The following is a 20,188-nucleotide window of genomic DNA, read 5'->3' as shown; positions in this document are numbered from 1 at the left end:
TTCCCTTTCCCTGTCTCTCCAGGGGGCCAATGGCATCCACAGTTTGAAGGGCACAAAGGGTGAGAAGGTGAGTGTCTGTTCTGGTTGACAAGACAGCCTCGGGCCAGCCCAGAACTGGGGCCTGGATGTGGGGCTTCTTTGATGACAGGACTTCAAGGAATTGGGCTGTGTGGGGGCTGCTTCTGCACAGTGAGGCCCAACTCCATGTGAGAGTGTTTGTGACAGGAAGAAAACAAGGAGGGGAGAATGGGCTGGGGCAGCCCAGGGACTGAGTGGGCCTGGGGCTTGGTACTCCCTGGATGGGGTGAGGGCCCTGGCCTTGGACACAGTGCAGCCCCCCACCCACCCACACAGGGAGATGGAAGCTTCCATTACACACACCTGCTTGGCCTTCTAGGCAGGCTGCTCCACAGGCTAGCTCATAATTTGATCATTTAGTGTTCAATTTTCCACCCTGAGAGGCTTCACACTGCAGAAGTCACATGTGTGCCTCCAAGCCATCAGAGTGGGGAGAGGCGCCCACTCGTGGCTCTGAGGGCAGAGGGTGCCAGGCGCCATGGGAACCCCCAGCAGCATCACACATGGCCACCTGGTGGTGCGGCTTTCCATGTTCATTAGTATGTGCTGATGGCTTAGGGAACTGTGTGTTTGGCAGGGCCAGCAGATGTGGGTTGGAAGCTGCCTACAACATTCTGGTTAATAACAAGCTGAAATAAGCCATTAGAAGCAGAAAATCTGATGCCCCCAGAAGCTGTAATGCTCTGAACAGCTTTGAACTGCATGGCCGGCCCATTCTCTTGCTCTGCTCTGGTTGAAGGAAGCCCAGAGCTGGGCCCCAGGCTTCTTGGCCCAGCTGCCTTGCCCTCCCATTCTGTTGCTTGTCTTCCCTGTCATTTGAATGGAGCCATTTTGAGAGAGATTTTCCATGAGGCCCTTCAAATCCCTGTGAAGGGCCAACTGCAGGATTCCCAGTGATTCAGGGGTGTGCAGGCTAGCGTGAGCTGACATCTGCTCTTGCTGGGAGGGTACCTGGGCCAGGGGTCCACTTGACACCCATGGAGGACATGGCTCAGAGTCCTTTCCTGTGGGATCTGTCAGCCTTCTTCGAGGTGGTGCACTGAGAAGCCCCCACTATGTCAGAAGGGCCCACCCAGAAGCTCCACACCTTGGCGTTCTGCTGGGGCACCCTTGCCCAGAGTCTTCAGGCTTCATGCACTGCCCCTGAGGAAGGAGAAGCAAACAGTGCCAGCCCTTCCAAAAGCTCTAGGACCAGGCACAACCCAGAGCCTCCATGTGGGGGCAGCTTCTGGGCAATCCCGTCTCCTTGCCTGGGACTTGGGAAATGTGTGCCCTGAGGCCATGCCCACTGGGACAAGCTCTTCCACCCAAGTCTCATCTGGAGCAGATGCCTCTCCCCTGGGTGGGTTCACTGGCAGGACCCCCAACCCCTGAATTAAGTCCTACCCAGTGGGGCCAGTGGTGGTCCCTCCTTAGGGAGTTTCTGGTCTTTGCCAGGCAGTGTCCCAGAGCCCCAGCTGGGCCAGATTTGACTTTTCACCCCCCTCCCTCAGCAAGAGATGGGGCTCTTGAGATGACATTGGCATGTGGGCAGGTCCTTGCCTGGCCAGGAGAGTTACTGCCCTATCCCTCAGCGACCATGGAAGGCAGGTTATAGATGGTTCTGGGGTGATGTGGGGAGTAGCCTGCCTGGAGCTTCAGCAGGATTAGAGCTGCTGCCAAAAAGCTGCCAGCACTTGACCGACGACCCTGGGGGCAGGCAGCTGCTTGGAGTCCAGAGAATCTCATCAGGAAACAGAACATTGCCTCCCCTGTGGGAGGGCTCCCTGGTTGGCCTTGACCTTTGGTGACCTGGCTGACCCCTTCATCTCCCTTCCCCTTGAGTGGATGAATGAGATCATGATGCAAGCACTGAATGAAAGGAGGGAGGTGCCAGCCGGGGCCCTGCTCCCTGGGAAGCCAGCAGCTTAGCCAGGGTGGACTAGGGGTTCCTCTCTCTCTCTCTCTCTCTGGTTTTCTGGTTGGGAGAAGTCCAGGCTGGGGCTTGAGTAGACAGCAGACTCCCTTGTGAGCTCCCACATTTGCAGACAGCACCCCTATGATGAGCTTCCTGGGAAATGTGGGCACACAGGCTAAAACCTTTAGGCTCGACCTCATTGCAATGGCTCAGGCAGGAATGCTGCTTTCCAAAATGGCTTCCAGTCAGTGAGCATTTCTTACTAGAGCTCAGTGATGTCAGCAGTGGCAGTTCAGTGTCCTTTGGTGGACATTTTTCATCTGGCTCCCACTCCTCAAATTTGTACCCATCCCCTGATAGTGGGGCTCAGGGGTGAGTGGGTGAGACAGAGCTGCTCAGAGAAGCAGGTGATGAGCAGCCTCTCAACTGTGCCCGGCAGAAGCCAGGGCTGCAGGCCCCCAGGGCAGGGCACACCCAGCTGGGACTGCAGGATGCCATGTCTGTGAAGGTGAAGGGATGGCCTCAAGAGACGGGACACCAGGCCCCCTCCAGGTCAGTGCCTGCATGTTTGTGTCATGGCCCAGGGTGTCCGTTGGAAGGGTGGGTGACAAAGGCCGGGAGGCGAGTCCCTTCTACACTGAGGCTCTTTCTCATCCATTGCCAGGGTGAAGACAGCTTTCCCGATTCAAAGGGGACATGGGCATCAAGGCAGACAGGTGAGTATTTGGGGTTTGGGAGTCAGGGCTGGGGGAAAACTGCAGGGTGCCCAGCTCTGCAGGTGGTCTGTGCTGGGGCAGGGGGAGCCTGGGCCTCAGGGCAGCTGCTCAGAATGGGATGACACTTGGGCAGAGTTCCTGGTGTCGGGGACAGAGATGTTTCCCACTTGGGGCCAGGCAGCTGCCCCCTGATACCAGCCCTCTGGGGTCTGGACAGCTCCCCTGCCCTGTTTCCTGATCCCACATGGGTGGGTCTGGGGGACTCTTACCTGGCTGAAACCCTGAGTTGCACAGCAGTTCATCTGACTCAAGAATATGGAGGTGGGGTCTGGGAAGAGGGAGAAAGATGATGTATTCTAACCAGGGGGTACTGCAGCCACCCAGGCCCCAGGACAAGGGTCTGGGGACCCCCTGCTGTCCTGTAGACCATCTTGGTCCCCAAAACATCTCCACAGATCTTCCTAGGACCCAGAATAGTCCCTGTGTTCTGTGGTCTCAAGCTGGGCTATGATGAGGAGCTGCAACTACCGGGCTTGTATTTTGGTGAATAATTTATGCCAGCTCCAGAGGGAGCCAATCAGTGCTGGGAGACACAGGGCTTGCTGATGTGGCAGGTGCCCAGCAGAAAGTCACCAGCTGTGCTTTCATAGAAACAAGGAGAGGGTGATGCACAGGATGCCAAGGGAAGTTTTCAGTTAGTGGGCCCAGTCGAGCAGTGTGGGGTGGCCATGTTGTCACGGGCTGAAGGCTTTGAATTTCCCCTAACAACTCCAGAAGGAATAGAAGACAGGCAAAAGCAAACAACGTGCATGTGGATCCAGGTGGCCCAGTGTGGAGCAGCTGTGTGCACACATGGATGGATGTCTATTGGCCGAGATAGGTTGTCACCAGCTGCCAGAACTGTCCCCCTGCAAAACAGGGTCTGTCAGGGCTTTTTCAAAGCTGCCAGAATGAGAGCACCCTCCCCACTCAGTGCTTCGTCCCAGCCAGGCAGGCAAATGGTACACACAGCCTATGTCTCCACGGAGAATAAAAGAAGGCTTCATTTCACACCAATGATGTCCTAGTTATTATGTTGCAAAAGATAGCCACCCTCGAACTTTCTACATGGGGGACAGATCCTAAACCCAACTTTTAAGGGGGCCCTCTCAGCTTGACTTGAGAAAGTTCCTTTTATCCCCTGTCTCTAGCGATTCAATGCGTGCATTTGAGCCCCAAGTTATGAGGGTACAGCTTCAAAAGAGAGTGCACAGAAGAACCCTGGGCTTCTGGCCAGCCTGTCTTAGCAGAGTTCCCATCAGCCCTGGGTGAAGTTGGGACTGAGCAGCCAGGACACACTTCCTGAGACAAGGAACACATCATAAATCTCAATTTTTCCAAGAGTGTTCTTGGAGGTGGAGAATTATTTTGCTGGACCGGAGGAAAACTTAGGGACAGAGAACCTGACTTGGAGACAGTTCAGAGCTCAGGAATAAGGAAGTCATTGGTCTTTTCTTTTTCTGTGTGGTACCCATTTTTGTGGTGGGGTTGTGCAGCTGCTCTGTTCTGCTCTTGGAATCATCATCAGTGGAGGGCTCATCCGGCCACAGCAGAGAGCGCCAGCATGAGTGCTGAGAGGCTCAGCCATTGGCCTTGCACACCCCTCTTTCTCATCTGGGCCGAGGCCTCCCCATCTGTTATTTGGGGGACCTGGATAAGGCAATATTTAAACTTCTTAAATCTCTTTGTTGACATCCATGGGCCTTCCTTGGGCCAGTTATGCCTGGATAACTGCCCAATTTAGGAACCACGAGCCACTTCAATCTCTACTGGGGTTTCAGAAAAGGAAAGCAGCTCCCCTGATGCATGGGTCATTCTGCTCAATTCTGGGAAGTAGCAGTTGAGAGCTATTGTTATTCACCAAAGTTGTTTTAGCCAAGAGGCCATCGATGGAGAGAAGGTAATTGGGAGGCAGGAGTGTGTGGCCTTGAGAAAAGAGCAGGGCAGCCTCCATGCAGAGGGCCCTGCAATTGATCACAGAAGCATCTCACTGTCAGTGACATGACAATGGCTTCATCCGCTTGAGCAAGGTGGAGTCTGCTGAGCTGCTAAGGGGATCCTAGGGCACGATGCCTGGGGTCCTGGCCCTTACTCTGGCACAGGGGTGAGAGTCAGGTGACAGGGGGTAGGAGATTATGGAGGTCCTCTCACCCCTTCTTTTCTGGTCTGCAGGGGGAGATACACCCACCTGGTCCCAGAGGAGAAGATGGCCCCAAAGTCCCTAAGGGTCACAGAGGCCCAAATGGCCACCCTGGGCCGCTGGGCCCATCCTGGGAGAAGGTGAGTGATTCAGAGTGTGCGGGATGCAGGACCACTCCCCTGAGAGGGAGCAGAGCTCTGTAAAGGCTCAGTGTGTGCTGGATTAGACCAACCCCTCCCCATGGCCTAGTGGGGGGGGGCTTTGAATTGACACAGCCGAGGCTGCCCTAATTTGGATGCATGTTGATCCCAGCACAAGTCCTGACTCTTCTGCTCCACCCTTGGACTGTTGCCACCCTGCCCAGCAGATCAGTGTTTTTTTTTGCTCTGGGAAGAACCCCTTACCCCTGGTCATCAGAAACTTGAAGGTGGGAGCCACATCTCCCGTGCATTGTTTTTCATATGGGTGACCCCATTGCTGTCAACTTCCTGCTTTTGCACTGAGAATGATGACAGTGTGCTCCCCAGCAGCTGTGAAGGCGCTGTGAGTTGTGAATGGTGGCCTGAGATGTCAAGCTCTCAATCTGAGGCCATCCTCATGCCTGCCATTTCCAGCTGCAGGGTGCTGCCCAGCCCAGAGGCTCCTGGGCTTCATCTAACCCCCTATTACCCCAGGCCTGGTACAGGCACAGGCATGGAAAGTGGCCCAAACTTCCTTCCTTGTCTTGCTAGAACCCTTTTCCTGAAGGTTTATGAAGAATCCCCCAGATAGAGACATTTATTGGGCATATTGGCCTTTAACTGCATTTGCTTCAGAAAAGGCATCGACTTATTGTGAGCCCTTTGCATTCAGATCAGGGTGTGGGTGATAGGGTGCCTGGTTAGTCATGAGTGTGTGTACAGGCCCTGCTGCAGAAGGGCAGGCAGGGGCCTTTCTGGGATGGAAACTGCAGCCCCTGCACTCTCCTGCTGCAGCTCATTGCTTTCTCTTGACTCCAAGAAAGTCGATAAAAAAAGGCCCCCCATGCTCTCCATGGAACACAGCTCTTGTTTTCTCCCCAGGGCAAACTTGGAGTCCTGGGATTGCCAGGCAGGAAGATAAGGACCAAAGGTAAGTTGCAGCATGTTATGCTCTAAGAGAGGTGCTGTTTTGGTGTCCTGCCCATCCCCACCCACCCTGCTTGTACTCCCCCATTTCCATCCCAAGTGGTGGCTTCTGTGCCACCTACAGAACAGCATTCGCTGCAGCTGTCGAGGCCTCCTTCATTCACACCCCTTGGCACTGGTTTAGTAAGTTGGAAGGCGGCTCTTGGATGATCAGTTGAGTCTTTCAGAGAAGGGAGCTGCAGACAGCGAGGGAGCCACAGGGTCCCCAGGGCCTGCCAGGCTGTCGGTGGCTCTCCCCACAGGTTTGCCCATGCTCAGGACTCAAGCAACTGCTTCCTTGTAACTGCCTGGAAATGAAGGACAGAAACCTTTCTATGTGAGATCGTGTTCTGCTTTAAGTGAGATGGCTCCTTAAGGCTCTGCAAGTCACGTAAAATGCTGTTTTCTTCTCAAGTTCCACATTGCCAAGTTCCATGCCCTGTGGGCATAACTAACAGCCAGAGAGGGTTTCTCTTGCTCTATTTGCATCTGTGCCCATCCCTGCGCACCTTTAGCTGCAGAGCTTTTAGGGCCCACCCTGCAGGGTTTTTCACAAAATGGATCAAGGGTGGTGAGGGCTGGGGGCCACTGTGAGGTATTTTTATTCTGCCTAAGGAAATACAGCGACTGTCCCACCTGCAGGAGTTTCATACCCTACCCAGTGTGGGACACCCACCTGGTCTGCAGGAGAGGCATGCACATGAAATGGGCCTTTTGAGGCAACCAAAGAGCATCACTAATGTAGCTACCACATGCCAGATGGTGGGTGAACAGGGCATGGGTGGGCATATTTTCCCTCTTTTGATCCATGCCCACAGAGGGGAGGAGAGAAGGGCAGAGGAGAAGTTTGGGAGAAATGAGGGGGGCAAAAGAAACCAAGTTTGGGCAGCCTTTTGGAAGGGCAAAGGCAAGGCTTTCTCCTGCAAGCACATCCATTGGATGGTGGCTAAATGCCATGACTGGCTCCAGCACCACCTGTGCCCCAGGTGTCCTCATCACCATCTCCTGCCTGGATGGCTGGGTTTGCATCTGAGTGGATTCAGCAAGCTCAGCCCCCATGGGAAAGGCGGAACCTGGGAATTCATAAACTCCTCATGGGTATCAGGACATGCTCCTGTTAGGCCGGCTGAGGACAGAAGGCAGCCCAGAGATTGGGGGCAGGTGGGGTGATATGAGCATGTACAGGGGGCTTCCCAGGCTGCTCCTTCTCCCACACAGGAGACATTCAGTTATTCACCCAGTGGAAGTCCTTAAGTTCATTTTCGGTCTGTATGCAGACCAAAATTCTAGAAAGCTAGAATTAAGTAGCTACTAGATGCTAGAAGAGATGCATAGATTTGCATCTTTTGCTGACTTTGTCAGAAGCTGTGCTTTATGTTGTGGCATCCTGGGAAGATAACAAAACACAGCCACTAGAAATAGAAAACCCAAGGTCATAAATGTGAGACACATACCTCCTCTCCAGTCAGGTCCTCAGGGCGTGTTCCCTTTTCTTGCACAGCACTCATGTTATGCAGATGGTTGTGTGTGAGAGAAGGGCGGAGAGCAAGGGTGAAGAGGGAGCCTACTTAAAACAGTTTGGGTTTTTTAATTTGGAGTTTATAAGGTGCTCAGAAAATATTCATTGAATGGGCCAGTGGATGGGTGGATAGGTGGGTAGTTGAGTCAGTGGGTGGATGTAGGGGTAGATGGAGTGATGGGTGAGTGGATGGATGGGTGGAAGAGTGGATATGTAGATGTGTGGATGGATGTGTGGGTGGATGAATGGATGGATGGGTTGATGGATGGAGGGCTCTGTAAGTGGGTAGGTAGATGTGGGTGTGGATGAAGAGATGTGTGTGCTTGTGGGTGGGTGGATGGAGAGGGAGTGGGTGGTTGGGGGAAAAGTGGGTAGATAGATATGTGGGTGGGGCAGATGGATGGGTGGGTGGGTGGGTGGATGGTTGGAGGGATGGATGGGTGGGTGGACAGGCAGGTGGATGGGGGGATGGGTGGATGGATGGATGGATTGGTGGGTGGATGTGTGTGTGGGGGGTTGGGTGAGCAGGTGGTTGGAGTCTGTGTCAGAAACGTTAACTATAACACAGCCTTCCTCCAGTTATCATGTGCAGCATAACTAGTCCTTCTGTCCCAGCCCTCATGCTCCTTTCTAAATTAACTGCCTTTCACAGCTCTAATGGATTTCCTGGATTTCCTGGTGTGAAAGGAGAGAAGGGTGGCAGAGTAAGGACAGCCTGGGTTGTGTGGGGCTGGTTCTGCTGCCTTGTGATTTAGGGTATAGTTTCTCAAGATGAAGGCCTGATTATTTCTCACCCACTTCACCACCCAAATTGCTCTCAGAGCAGCTGACCTCAAGCCCCTGGCCTTTTGCACTGAACCCCAAATGCTGGGCTGGGTTGGATGACATGGGAAGGGGCAGCTGGGAGAGAAGAATGCAAGACAGCAGGCAGAGAAGGGAGAACAGAGCTTCCTAATAAACACCTTGTCACGGAAAGTTGTCTTCCGAGACTGCTGGGGATGTAATTCTAACTATATTCCCACTCACAAGAAGAACAGTCTGCTTGGCTGAGGGACAGGATTGGCCCATCCTCTGAGCCAACCAGAATGAACCTGGCAGAAAGGTACAATGAATTCTTCCACGGGAAGTTGTGCAGCAACATCAGGCTTTCCCCCATAAGCTCGTCCACTGAGAACCAACAGCTTAATGGAATAGCCATTGACACAGTCAGGGCGGGCATTAAAATGGATGCCTGCTTTCTGTTTTATATGAATTTGTGGTGTATTTCTTGGCTGCAGGGCTGCATTTATCCTTCACCAGGAGGCTCTTCTGCTCCCTTAAATGCCTGAACCCTGTTGGAATCAGTTCATTGTCAGATTGCTGTGGGAAGACGAAGAAGGTGGGCACCCTTTGGGGGCCACTGATCAGCAACTAGTTCTCTCTACCCTTGACAGAGGATCAGGGTGATCTTTAGAAGCTGCATGCATATGGTGTTCCACTCTGAAATTTTGATGACATGGGCCAGTCTTTATCAGAAAATCATCCTCATCTTTTCTCTCTTTCTCCCAAGGACATCTCTGGAGGTGATGGCCCAGCTTGCCCTCTGGGTGAACAGGTGAGTGTCTGAAGCAGAGGGCCAACAACAGACACTTCCAGGAAGGCCCCTTGATGTCAGGGTCTCACCGGGGTGGGTTGGGAGGCAGAGGTGTAGCTTTGGCCATGCTGAAGAGAAAGCGGTTTTCTAAAGATCCAAAAGAAGGGCCAGTGGTTGCCTACTCTGGGAGGAAACTCTTGCACTCAGGGCTCTGAAGGTGGCTGTGACAATACGAAATGGTCCTTTCCCTGAGGGAACTGTGACCTGGCCTCCTCCTCAGCATCTATGAGAGAGGGAGGAGAACTAGTTGCAGATAGGCCTATAGGAGCAGTAAAGGCAAAGACCCACACACAGAGGGCCAGTGCCTCCGCATCATCAGCTGTGGAGAGCAGCTGGGGAGAGGACTTCCCTCTTCAATCTGGCCATTCTCTGTTCCCAGGGACCCAACAGACCTCAAGGACCCTCAGGATTTCCTGGACCCCAAGGCCCCCCTGTAAGTCATTTTTTCTCTTGCTGGTTGGTTTGGCTCCTCTGACCTCAGTGTTTCCTAGAGACTTGTCTTTCCAGGAGCTTCGTGCAGCCTCATTACCATAGGGTGGCGGAAGGATGGAGGCTCTATGTGGAGGTCTGTGTGGGTCAGGGTGGAGGGCCATGGCCTGGGCTGAGGGTGCTGGTGGGCAGGCTATGGCCACATCCAGCCACCTGCTCCCTGCAGTGTGGAGGGCCCTTTTGGGGAAGCATGATCCCTTTGTCATTTTGACTGCCATGATTTCCTAGTAGGGCACAATATATTTCTGTTTCTCCTATTACCTCCCAAAAAGAAAATCTGTCTAACCATGTGTATTGCCTTGTGGGGCACAATGAGAAGGATTTTGGCATCTGAGTTAGAAAGTCCTGGGTTCAGATCCTCACTGTGTGGCCTCCTGGATGGATCTTGGGGAATTGAATTAACTCACTGCCTTCCAGTTTCCTTCTGGGAGAGGAGGAAGGCAACACAGAGTGCCTCTGAGGGCTGAAGGAGATGGTGTGGAGAGGAGCAGGTTAAAGGGAACCTGCTAAGGTGTGGCTGAATGAGGTTGTGCAGAGAGGGGTGGGGCTAAAGGAAACTTGAGGGGGTGGTGCTGAAGGAGATGGTGCAGAGGGGCTGGGGCTAAAGGAGATGGTACAGAGAGGGGGCAGGACTAAAGGAGATGAAGCAGAGAGGGTAGGGCTAAGGGAGCCCTGTGGGGCATGGCTAAAGGAGATGATGGAGAGGGTGGGGCTAAAGGAAACTCATGGGGGTGGGGTTGAAGGAGGTGGTGCAGAGAAAGGAGCCAGGCTAAAGAAGACCTACCCGGCCAGGTGGGGCCAGGCCCTGAAGGTGGAGGGTCTTCAAGGTGGCATTGACTTTTAGCTCTAGCATGGTGCCCCATGGGAGTGGCCATTGCCATGAAATGGTGAACTCTGTTGTTTTGAAGGTGAATCCTCAGAACTGAATGAAACTCCTTTCTTCAGGGTCTCCCAGGCAAGGGTGGGTTCCTAGGATACCCTGGACAGAGGCAAGACTCTGAGTGCCTGGAGTGGAGGGGTGGGTGGGAAGCTGGCCTGCATCTCCCTACCACTTCTCCCACTGCCTGGCTTGCACAGTGCAGGAGAATCCTCCTGGTGAAGGCTCCAGAGGGTTCTCTGTTGAGTTGGAGTCAGGCCTGGCATGCAAAGAACAGCTCTTAGCTAGTTTGGTCAAAGTCATGTTAAAAGTCATCATGACTCAAACAAAATGTCACCAACATACTGTGATCTTGTGCCTCCAGCCTTGTTTTTTTTTTTCCTCCGGAATAATTAGGAGTGCAACCTAGCTTGAATGAGATGTATTTTGATTGTAAAAGTAGTTGGAAAGGTTCTACATGTTCGACTATGTCCTTCAGCTACCTATGGTTGTAAAACTTTAAGAGAGAAGGGGATAGGTTTTTCACCACCCCTCCCCTGCCATGTTTTTTCCAGGTGGTTCTGGCTGTGGTTGGTGGTGGGGGATCTCAACGTCACCTTTTAGAGTAAAAATAAAGAAGACAGGTGAGCATCATGTGGAAATTTGGCCTCTCTTTGGGTGCTCAGCCTTGCTCATGGTTTGTGTCTTTAGAATCATATGTTCACCACCACTTTGCCCTGGCCTTTAGAAAGGTATATTTCAGCTACATCATCTAGACTTTAAAGGACATCAGCATTTTCTAGTTGGGGGAAATACATTTATCCATTCATCTGGGATTTGGTCTAGCTTCATGCCATGTTCATGGAGGCATGCCCTGGGAGGGGCAGCCACATCTGATACCATTAGGCTGCAAACAGTGGGGATACACACCTTTGTGTACCCACATTTTCCATTTCCTTGTCCAGTTCCTTGTGGTGTGCTGAGTCTTTCAAGTACTCTCAAGGCAAATGCAGGCCCCTTCAGGAGATGGGTTTTTAAATGCCAGGTTTAGTATATTCTTGGTGCCTGCTCTAAAAAAAATCCTTTTCGTGCTGCTTTGGTTCCTGGTAATGCACCCTCTTTTAATGATCTTTCTCTGATGTTTGGCTGCATGGTGGCTGGCAAATGATTACTTCACTCTTTTGTTTATAGAGAAAAATGTAAACACTTCTCCTGAGCTTTGCATATTTTACTCTTAATGCCTTTCCAAGGAGACAAGACAGCAGATTTTGCATATTGTTTGCTTTTTTTCCCCTCTGACTTATTCTGGAAAGCAGCTGATAAAATAATTAGGCTACTTGTCTTTGTTCAGGGAGAAATATGGGCAATTTCCAGCCACCTTCCACCCTGCCCACTGTGCCCAGCTGTCTTAGGGACAGCAGGTGCTGCAGGGATTCTGCTGGACACCCCTCTCTGAGCCCCACCTGGAATATACTGTCTCCTCCCCAGGCCACTCAAGACCTGTTCACAGAGAAGCTCTTGCCTGAGATGTTGACTCTGTGCTTGCTTTTGAAAATGAAAACACAGGCAGTCATTATTTCTCCTAAATGTGAGCCAAAAGGCTATTTCTCAGGAAAGAGCTAAAGACAAGTTCCATCCTCGACAGCCCTGGTGGTCCCCAGCCATGGAGCCCCAAATGGGGTGACCTTTGGTCTCTTATTTGTTAATGGTGACATTAGCAGAACTTAACTGAGGCTCCTGCCTCCCCTGCAATACTTTTGCACCATCCACCAAGTGAGAATAAGCCTCTGGCCCATCCACTGCCCCTTGTTTCTGATCCTATAAACACTACTTGCAGAGAACACTGCTTCCAAATGACCATTTTAGCCTATTGCTTGCAGCTCAGCTGGGCAAAGAGAGGAGATTCCTTCTTTTATTTCCATAAGATCTTCTATTTTTTTTTTTTATTTACTCTTGCAATGTCTTCTTTATGCTCTTCTAGGGTCTTCTTTGTGTCGTTTATATCCTGGGCCATGGTCTTCTTGATGTCCTTTAAATCCTTTGCCATGTTTTCATTCCTCAGTTGTAGTTCTTTGATTAATTCTGCCAAGTACTGAGTCTCTTCTAATATCTTGATCTGTGTGTTTGGAGTTGGATTCTCCATATCATCTGGTTTTATCATATGCATTAAGATTTTCTGTTGTTTTTGGCCTCTTGGCATTTGCTTTGTTTGATAGGGTTCTTTCAAGTTGTAAAAAAGAAGATACCAATCTAATTTTTCAGAAACACCATTTGGTGATGTACACTTTCTCTAACTAACCAGCAGATGGTGTCTGTGAGTAACCTATACCCCTCAAGTCAGTTCTCAACCTTGTTCCTGTGGTGTGTGGGGAAATGATTCTCATGGGGTTCAGTTGGAGAACTCAGATTGGGTGTGTTGCTGGAGCCGTCCACCCTGAATGTGGGGCGTATGTACAGGTGGCCAGAGAGGAAGGGCAGCTTTAATATTCAAATCCCCCAGGTTCCCAGAAATTCAAGGCTGCCACAAGAGTCTTAGCCTTCATTTCATTTCAGCCCCAGACCCTCTCTCGCGCTGTCCCACAAACCACCAGACTTGGTGTAGTGTCTCTGGGTTCTCCCAGTGGGTCCCCCCTCCCAGCCACGATCCTCCAAGAGCTCTGCCAAGGGAATGCTGTGCTATGTCACAAGTGCATGCCATCCCTCAAGGGAAGCCCTGGGCCACCGGGCCGTGCAGCTTCGCTCTCCACCTGATGCAAAGATGGCCGAATGGGTTGTCTGAACACCCCCCTCCTCACACAGTTCCTCCTCCCCAGCTCTGGGACAACTGGCGGGGCTCTGGGCTGTGGGCACGGCCCCAGGCAGGAGTTTATCCAGCCCTCCAGGGAGCCAGCTGCAAGCTGTGAGGTTTCTTTCAGCTTCTGGCTCTCCCCTCCGTTCCCCTACCAAGGGGTATCTGCAGCAGACTATCCTCCAGGCCAGACACCGAGAGGCCGGCCCAGCCCCCTCTTGCTGTGTTTTACTGCATGGTTCCCACTCCCACAACTGCAGCCACTCCTGGGTTCCCCCCTCCCCTTTTTTTAAAAGAAAGAGCCAGTCGGTCTCCAAATGCCAAGCCCTGGCTTCCCCACAACACCGCACGACTACGGGTCTTCCAGCCAGCTTACTCACTCATTTCAGAATGCAGACTCCCGGTTTCACCAAGTATATGGCCCCTGTGATACTAGCAGAGCTCGTCCAGCTGGTGCATTGTTGTAACCAGTATTCTGGGTCACTTTCTGGTTTTTATCTAGTGTTTTTCATGGAGGTGTTTTTTTGCCCTGTCTCACCTAGCCACCATCTTAGTTTCTCCTCAAGACCAAGTTTTTAAATCAGGCATTTTCAAATAAAAAAATTCTGCCAAGCCCCCTCCATTGGTGGGTGAGTCTTGAGAGTGGGAGTGGGGGTGGGGAAGAGCAGGAGTGAGTGGCAAATAGAAGGAGACCGTTTCTCAAGTATCTGGTCCTAGAGTAGCCTGGGAGAGGGGTGATCATGATAACAGCAGTAAATACTACTGGGTTCAAATCGACAACCTCATTTCACCGTCCCTCAGCCTCTGAAGATGGTGAGGTCATGATCCCTCTTTCCAGGGAGGACACCAGGGCTAAGTCAGATCTGGAGCTGGAACATGAACCAGGGGCATCCAGAACACAGGGTCTCAGAGACAAGCAACACTGCTGACCTGATATGGCTGTGTAGAGGTTTTAGTCTCAATTCCCTGTGAGGCTGGAGCACAGTCTGAGCATGTGTGGCAGAAACAGTCAGCCTCAGCCTCAGGCTGGAGTCCAGGATGTGCAAAGATCCTGCCTTGGCCAAGGCATCCTTGGAGCCAGAGAAGTGACTGGGGACCCTGGAGCCCTGGTGCTTCTCTGAGGCTGGGTAGAATTTCAGGAGATATTGGGGAGGGCTCCCTGGCTTCTTCTTGTACCAGGATATGTAGTAGTCACCAATACTGAAGCTGCTGCTGAGGGTGCAGGGGGGTCTCACAGATGCTCCCAGGGATGCAGAGAGGGAGGGCAACTGAGCAAAAGCTGGGAGAGGGAACCTGCAAACACAGATCACACGCCTGGGTGCTGGGATAGGGACTAGGTCTAAGCTGCTTGGGGTTCTGAGATGGTTGGGCTGACCCAGGCTGAGAGATCTGCCCTGTATCTCTGAGACCTGTCCCTACCTGTGCAGTGAGAGAGGAGCACAAGGAGGAGAGGGGTCCAGGCCATGGTGGACACAGCCCTGTGTGGCCCGCAGTGGAGCTGGGATGCCCCAGCCTCCTTTTCTCTCCCACCCTCTGCCAGGGGAGGGGCTCTTCATGCAAATTTGCTCCAACCCACAGCCTGCCCAGCCCCTCCCTGAGCCCTGATGCTGGAGCTCAGCTCACACTGTAGACTGAGGAGGACGAAGCTGTGATTGCCCCTGGGGGGAGCCTGGGAGGAAGCAACTGCTGAGATGACACAAAGGTCCTTGCTCAGGGGAATCTGCCAGGATCAGGAGGATGGAGCTCCTGTGTGTCCGTCAGTGAGCACAGGGCCCACCTGCCCCAGGCCAGGGCCCTTTGAGTGAATGGTCTTTACTGGGCCCCAGTGAAGTCTCACAGCAGCCCCTGATGGTCACAGGGCAAAACCCCAGCATGGCCCCAGGACCTGAAAGCCAAGAGTCTTTCATCCTCTCACCACCTTACTCTCTGTCCAAATATGAATGATCTCATTCCCAGATATGTTGTGCTTAACTACTATTTTTAAAAAAATGTTTTATTATGGAAATTTTTGAAGTTACAAAAAATATAGAGAATAGCCCATGGACACTTTCCACCATTATTCAGCTTAAATCATCATAAATATGACCCATCTTTTTTAAACATAGTCAAGTCTGTACCCTGGCACCCCACAGCCTCACTCAATAATTAAAACAAACTCTAAATATGTTACTTCAGTAGTATATGATTTAGCATATAAATGCATTTTGTAATGTTCCCAAACTCATACTTTAAAAGTAACTACTCTCCAATCAATCAATTTATGTTTTAGTCTCCCTAGTATTTAAGCTAGTTGTTATACTGCATTGGGGACAGGATTTCAAAAATCAAAATATACTGAGATCAGAATGACTCTGAGGAGGCAGGGACTGGTGGTCCCAAGTGTGAATCAGAGGACAATGAGAGCCCATGATTAATAAATCCCATGGGAATTTGAGGGAAGACATTAGAATGGCAAGTCAGAAGGAAAATATGGGTTTTCAAGATGTTGAGGAGAGAGAACCTACACAGCTGACTATTGACTGGACCTCTGGGTCAGGGAGAGAGGAGTCCATTGTAAATCTGAGGTTTCTCATCTTGTAGATCAGTTGGGTGGTCCTGATGTTACCTCTGGGAGAGACAAGCTGTAGAGGCAGCTGTGGTAAGGGTTTGTACTTCCCTTTTAGAAAAGTAGGTAAAGTGAATTGAAGTAGGTGGAGATATGAAAGTTGAGCTCTGGGAGGTCTGGGCTCTCCATGAGCTTCTTGCATTAGCAATGAGATGCACCATCAGATGGGGACTGTGAACATGGGATGAATCAAAGGCCTAGAAAGAACCCTTAGGAACATCCATTCACTGTGGGGTAAGTTGGAGAGAAACAAAAACCCATTTGTAATTTGAGAAAATTTGTCATTTACTTATACAAGATTGTCTGTAATTATTTGTGAAAGAAATATTTATTAAGTACCTACTGTGGTCCACTTGGTTCCCAAATAATAAAGTAGTTTGAGCAGTTGGCAGAGAACATGGCCCCATTTTATGCTCACACCATGATGCTAACAGGACTAAAAGCAGTGAGCCTTCTATTAGCTTTCAGGTGTCCCAAACACATGGTCCCAGGGAGAAAGAGCACCAGATGGGAGTTAGGGATTTTCCCCACAGCACCACATCCTCCTCCCACTCATCCCCCACTCCACTAGATGACAGGGTCACAGTTTCTCCTTAAACCTTCCACACCCCCTGCCAACATAATGGCTTTAATCTGAACAGGATTCCTCGTTCCCTGGCAAGATCAAAGACATAAAGAATGATTTTTACAAGATTTTCCACCCACCATGGACATTTGGGATATTTCACAGGTGGGGAAGGACTTAAATTTATTCAACTGCATTTGTTCAGTTTTTAAAAGAAATATTATACTCTGAATTTTATTACTTTCCTAGTGGTTTCAGTTAATAAGATTAGTCCTATGGATATATAATTTCATTGATGATATTAATGAAAAATTTCAAAAATATATGTTAATAAAAAGTGTTCAGCATTTATCTTCTTCATAGAGAGACAGATATTCATGAAGCACAAGAAGTTTCAAATACAAGAAGAGTATTGGAAATGGTTGATGATAGCAAAGATAGCATGAATCTAAAGAAATAGACCAGGGCATGAGCAGATGCAGTGCTACATGATGGGTCATCAGAGAATTCTCTACATGGGAGGGATAGGAGATCCTGGAGGGTGTCATCTGAGGATGAAGATGGAAACCCAGATTACCTAAGGTTTCCAAGCTAAGAAATGATCTACACAGCCTGGACCAGAACAGAGGACACCTGGGGGGCTGGGCAGAGGGACACCTGGGCCTCCCAGTTTACATGTGCTGGACTCTGCCCTCTTGTCATCCTCACCCAGAATGAGGTGGACATTTTTTTGCTCAAGCTGATCCTGTTTGCACTGGGAGACCAGTAAGGAGAGGTATTATTTTACTTGACCCATAAAGATAAACTGAGTTGACAGCGTCATTCCCTCTAGGTTTAGTAGCAGGGGGGACAGCAGAAGCCAAGTCCTGAGATGGTGTGGGACACAGGGAAGGACATGGCAGTGATGGGTCAGGCAGCAGAGATAAGGGCAGATCCTTACCTCACTTTCCCATGGGACAGGAGCTCTTGGTGGCATCAGGGTATATAGAGCTGTTGAAAGTGATTCTCAGCCTCAACCTCAGGCTGGATCCCAGGACTGGGAAAGGAGAGTGACAAAGCCCAGACATGGAGAACTGGGCCAAATCCCTGAAGGATGATCCCTGCTGGACTAGGTACAAACTCAGGGCTCTGCCTGGGAGCCCTTGGTATATGTTTCCATGGTAACCTTCTCTGTTTTGCATCTCCTGTGCAGGAGATGGTGACCTGGGGCCCTGGGGCCTTCTCAGGAGCTTCATGGAATGGACTTACTTCTTGCAGCACTGGGGGGGTCTGCTCCATGATATTCCACAGACCCATCCCTAAGCACAGATTTACTCAAAAGCTTCAATTGGGAATGAGAGGAGAGGAGAACACAAGCCTGTATCTGCAGTTTCAGGAAAACCCAGCCACAGGTGCTCTAATGGGTACTGAGGGGAATCAGCTCTAGGAAAGTCCCATCAGTGGGGCCTCCTCCACTAAAAATCATTGGAGCAGGCTGAGGATCTGCAAACATGGAGACTCCAGCACCTTCATCATTTCAATCCCTCCAAGAGGTTTGCTGGCATAGTCTCCAAAATCCCTACATGCCTGACACCCCCTCATTGGCATTACACCTGAAGGTGTAGGTACAAGTGAGTGAGCCAGGCCAGTTCTGTACCTGATTCCCCCAGGACCTTCATCTTCACCCTGCACTTCACACCATAGTGCCTCAGCCTGGGAACACAGGGGCCTCAGCCAGCCCTGAACACAGGCATCAGGGAGGACAGGGGAAGACTCTGCAATGACTTCCAATGTGAAGCCTCCATGTGTTGAGGGACAGTCCATGTGCTTGAGCATCCAGGAGACTCTAACAAAAGAGAATGCTGCAGAAAACAGAGGGGTCTTCCTCCAAAAGATAAAGGCCAGCCATCCTCACAGGCTTTGATTCTCTGAAACACTTGTCACCTGGATTAGTTTCAATATTGTGAATTGTGTTCTTTGCTTTTTGTTTTCTGAGATCTCAAAAACACTGACTGACAATTGGGAAATTGGAGGAGAGCCCTCATAAGCCAGAAGCTACTTCCAGGCATAATAGGTGGGCATGAAATTTACTATACTAGAAAAGAGTTTTGGTTCAAAGCCTGAGCAACTGGGGTTTCTGTCCCACTTCCCCATCAGCCTGTGTCACTGTGAGCAGCATTGCTGTTCCAGATAAAACAGTAATAGTCAGCCTCATCTTCAGCCTGAAGCCCAGAGATGAGCAAAATTCCTGCATTGGCTGAGGCATCCTTGGATCCAGAGAAGCGGCTGGGGACCCCAGAGCCCTGGTACTTGTCTGAGTCTGAGTAGTAGTGCAGGAGATACTGGGGAGGGCTCCCTGGCTTCTGCTGGTACCAGTTTATGTAGTAGCCACCAACACTGAAGCCACTGCTGAGGGTGCAGGTGAGTCTCACAGAGGATCCCAGGGATGCAGAGAGGGAGGGCGGCTGGGTCACCACAGGCTGGGAGAGGGAACCTGCAAACAGACACTCATGAGTGACCAGGCATGGCCCAGGGTGAAGCTCCTACAGGTCTGAATGAGAGGGGTTGATGCAGGCTGGGGGCTTCCCTGGGTGTCTGCAGCCTGTCCCTACCTGTGCAGTGAGAGAGGATCACAAGGAGGAGAGGGGTCCAGGCCATGGTGGACACAGCCCTGTGTGGCCCACAGTGGAGCTGGGCTGCCTCAGCCTCCTTTTCTCTCCCACCCTCTGCCAGGGGAGGGGCTCTTCATGCAAATTTGCTTCCACCCACTGCTTGCCCAGCCCCTCCCTGAGCCCTGATGAGGAGGATGAGGGTTGGGTTTGCCCCTTGGGAGAGCCCTGGCAGGAAGCAGCTGCTGAGATGACACAAAGGCCCTTGCTAAGGGGACTCTGCCAGGCAGAGAGGATGCAGCTGCTGAGTCCCCATCAGTGAGCACAGGGCCCAGCCCCTCATTGAGTGAATGGTCCTTACTGTGCCCCAGTGTAGGAAACCCAGGGCAGTCCCACAGCGCCCCCTTCTGGTCACAGGACAGGACATCACCATTGCCAAAAGGCCTGGGATCTTCGCTGTGAATTTCCTACTCACCAGGCCAATCACTGTTTATGTGAAACACTGAAGGACTGAATCCTACTTTTTGCAATTCTGACACACTATGCTTGATTACTAAACAGTTTTCCATTTCCAGAAAGGCTATTGGAGTTGCAATCATGCACAGAAACTACATGTAAAGGGTTAACACCAATAGAGAATATTCTGGAAAAAGCTAATGCATGTTAGCCACCATGTTAGGTATCAGACAAGGGTCAACTGTGCTGGTTTGAAGGCTTTGTTCAGGGAAGCTGCATGGGAGGGGTGTTTTCCAGGAAGAAAATTTTCTCAATGGCTAGTTCAACAAATGGCTATTCAACAATCACTCAAAGATAGTCAAAGCTTTTAGAATTTTGATAGGAATTTAGTTCATGTTAGTGATCCGGGAGAAACTAACAGCTCCACTACACTAAACATTTACCAGCAAGTAGTGTAACAGTGTTCTCTATTTTATGAATCAGCCTTTATCTCCTTAAGTAAGAGTTGTATTTTGTGAACCATTATTTTGTATCTTTCAAGTCAGGATTCTGTCCTGGGTGTAACAAAATTTGTTCTTATTGTACACAGATTTTTTTCTGTCTGGACTTTCCTATGGTTGTTTTAAGTTGAATAGGAATCTAAGTATATATTTTAATGTCATACAGTTTTTGTG

General features: G+C 50.7%; 2 gene segments (V, D, J or C); both read right to left on the bottom strand.

Annotated features, from left to right (window-relative positions):
- The window catches only part of LOC119524885, a 596,697-nt gene extending 577,574 nt beyond the window's left edge, over positions 1-19,123 (bottom strand). Inside the window, 2 exon segments of the V gene segment in view lie at positions 18,622-18,943; positions 19,062-19,123. Coding sequence covers positions 18,622-18,943; positions 19,062-19,107 — 368 coding nt within the window.
- Positions 1-20,188, bottom strand: part of LOC119524884 — a 609,666-nt gene that overhangs the window by 567,942 nt on the left and 21,536 nt on the right.

The sequence above is a fragment of the Choloepus didactylus genome, assembly GCF_015220235.1.
Source record: "Choloepus didactylus isolate mChoDid1 chromosome 23 unlocalized genomic scaffold, mChoDid1.pri SUPER_23_unloc1, whole genome shotgun sequence".
NCBI lineage: Eukaryota > Metazoa > Chordata > Mammalia > Pilosa > Megalonychidae > Choloepus > Choloepus didactylus.
Note: the sequence above shows the minus strand (reverse complement) of the source record. Positions and strands in the feature narration are given on the sequence as shown.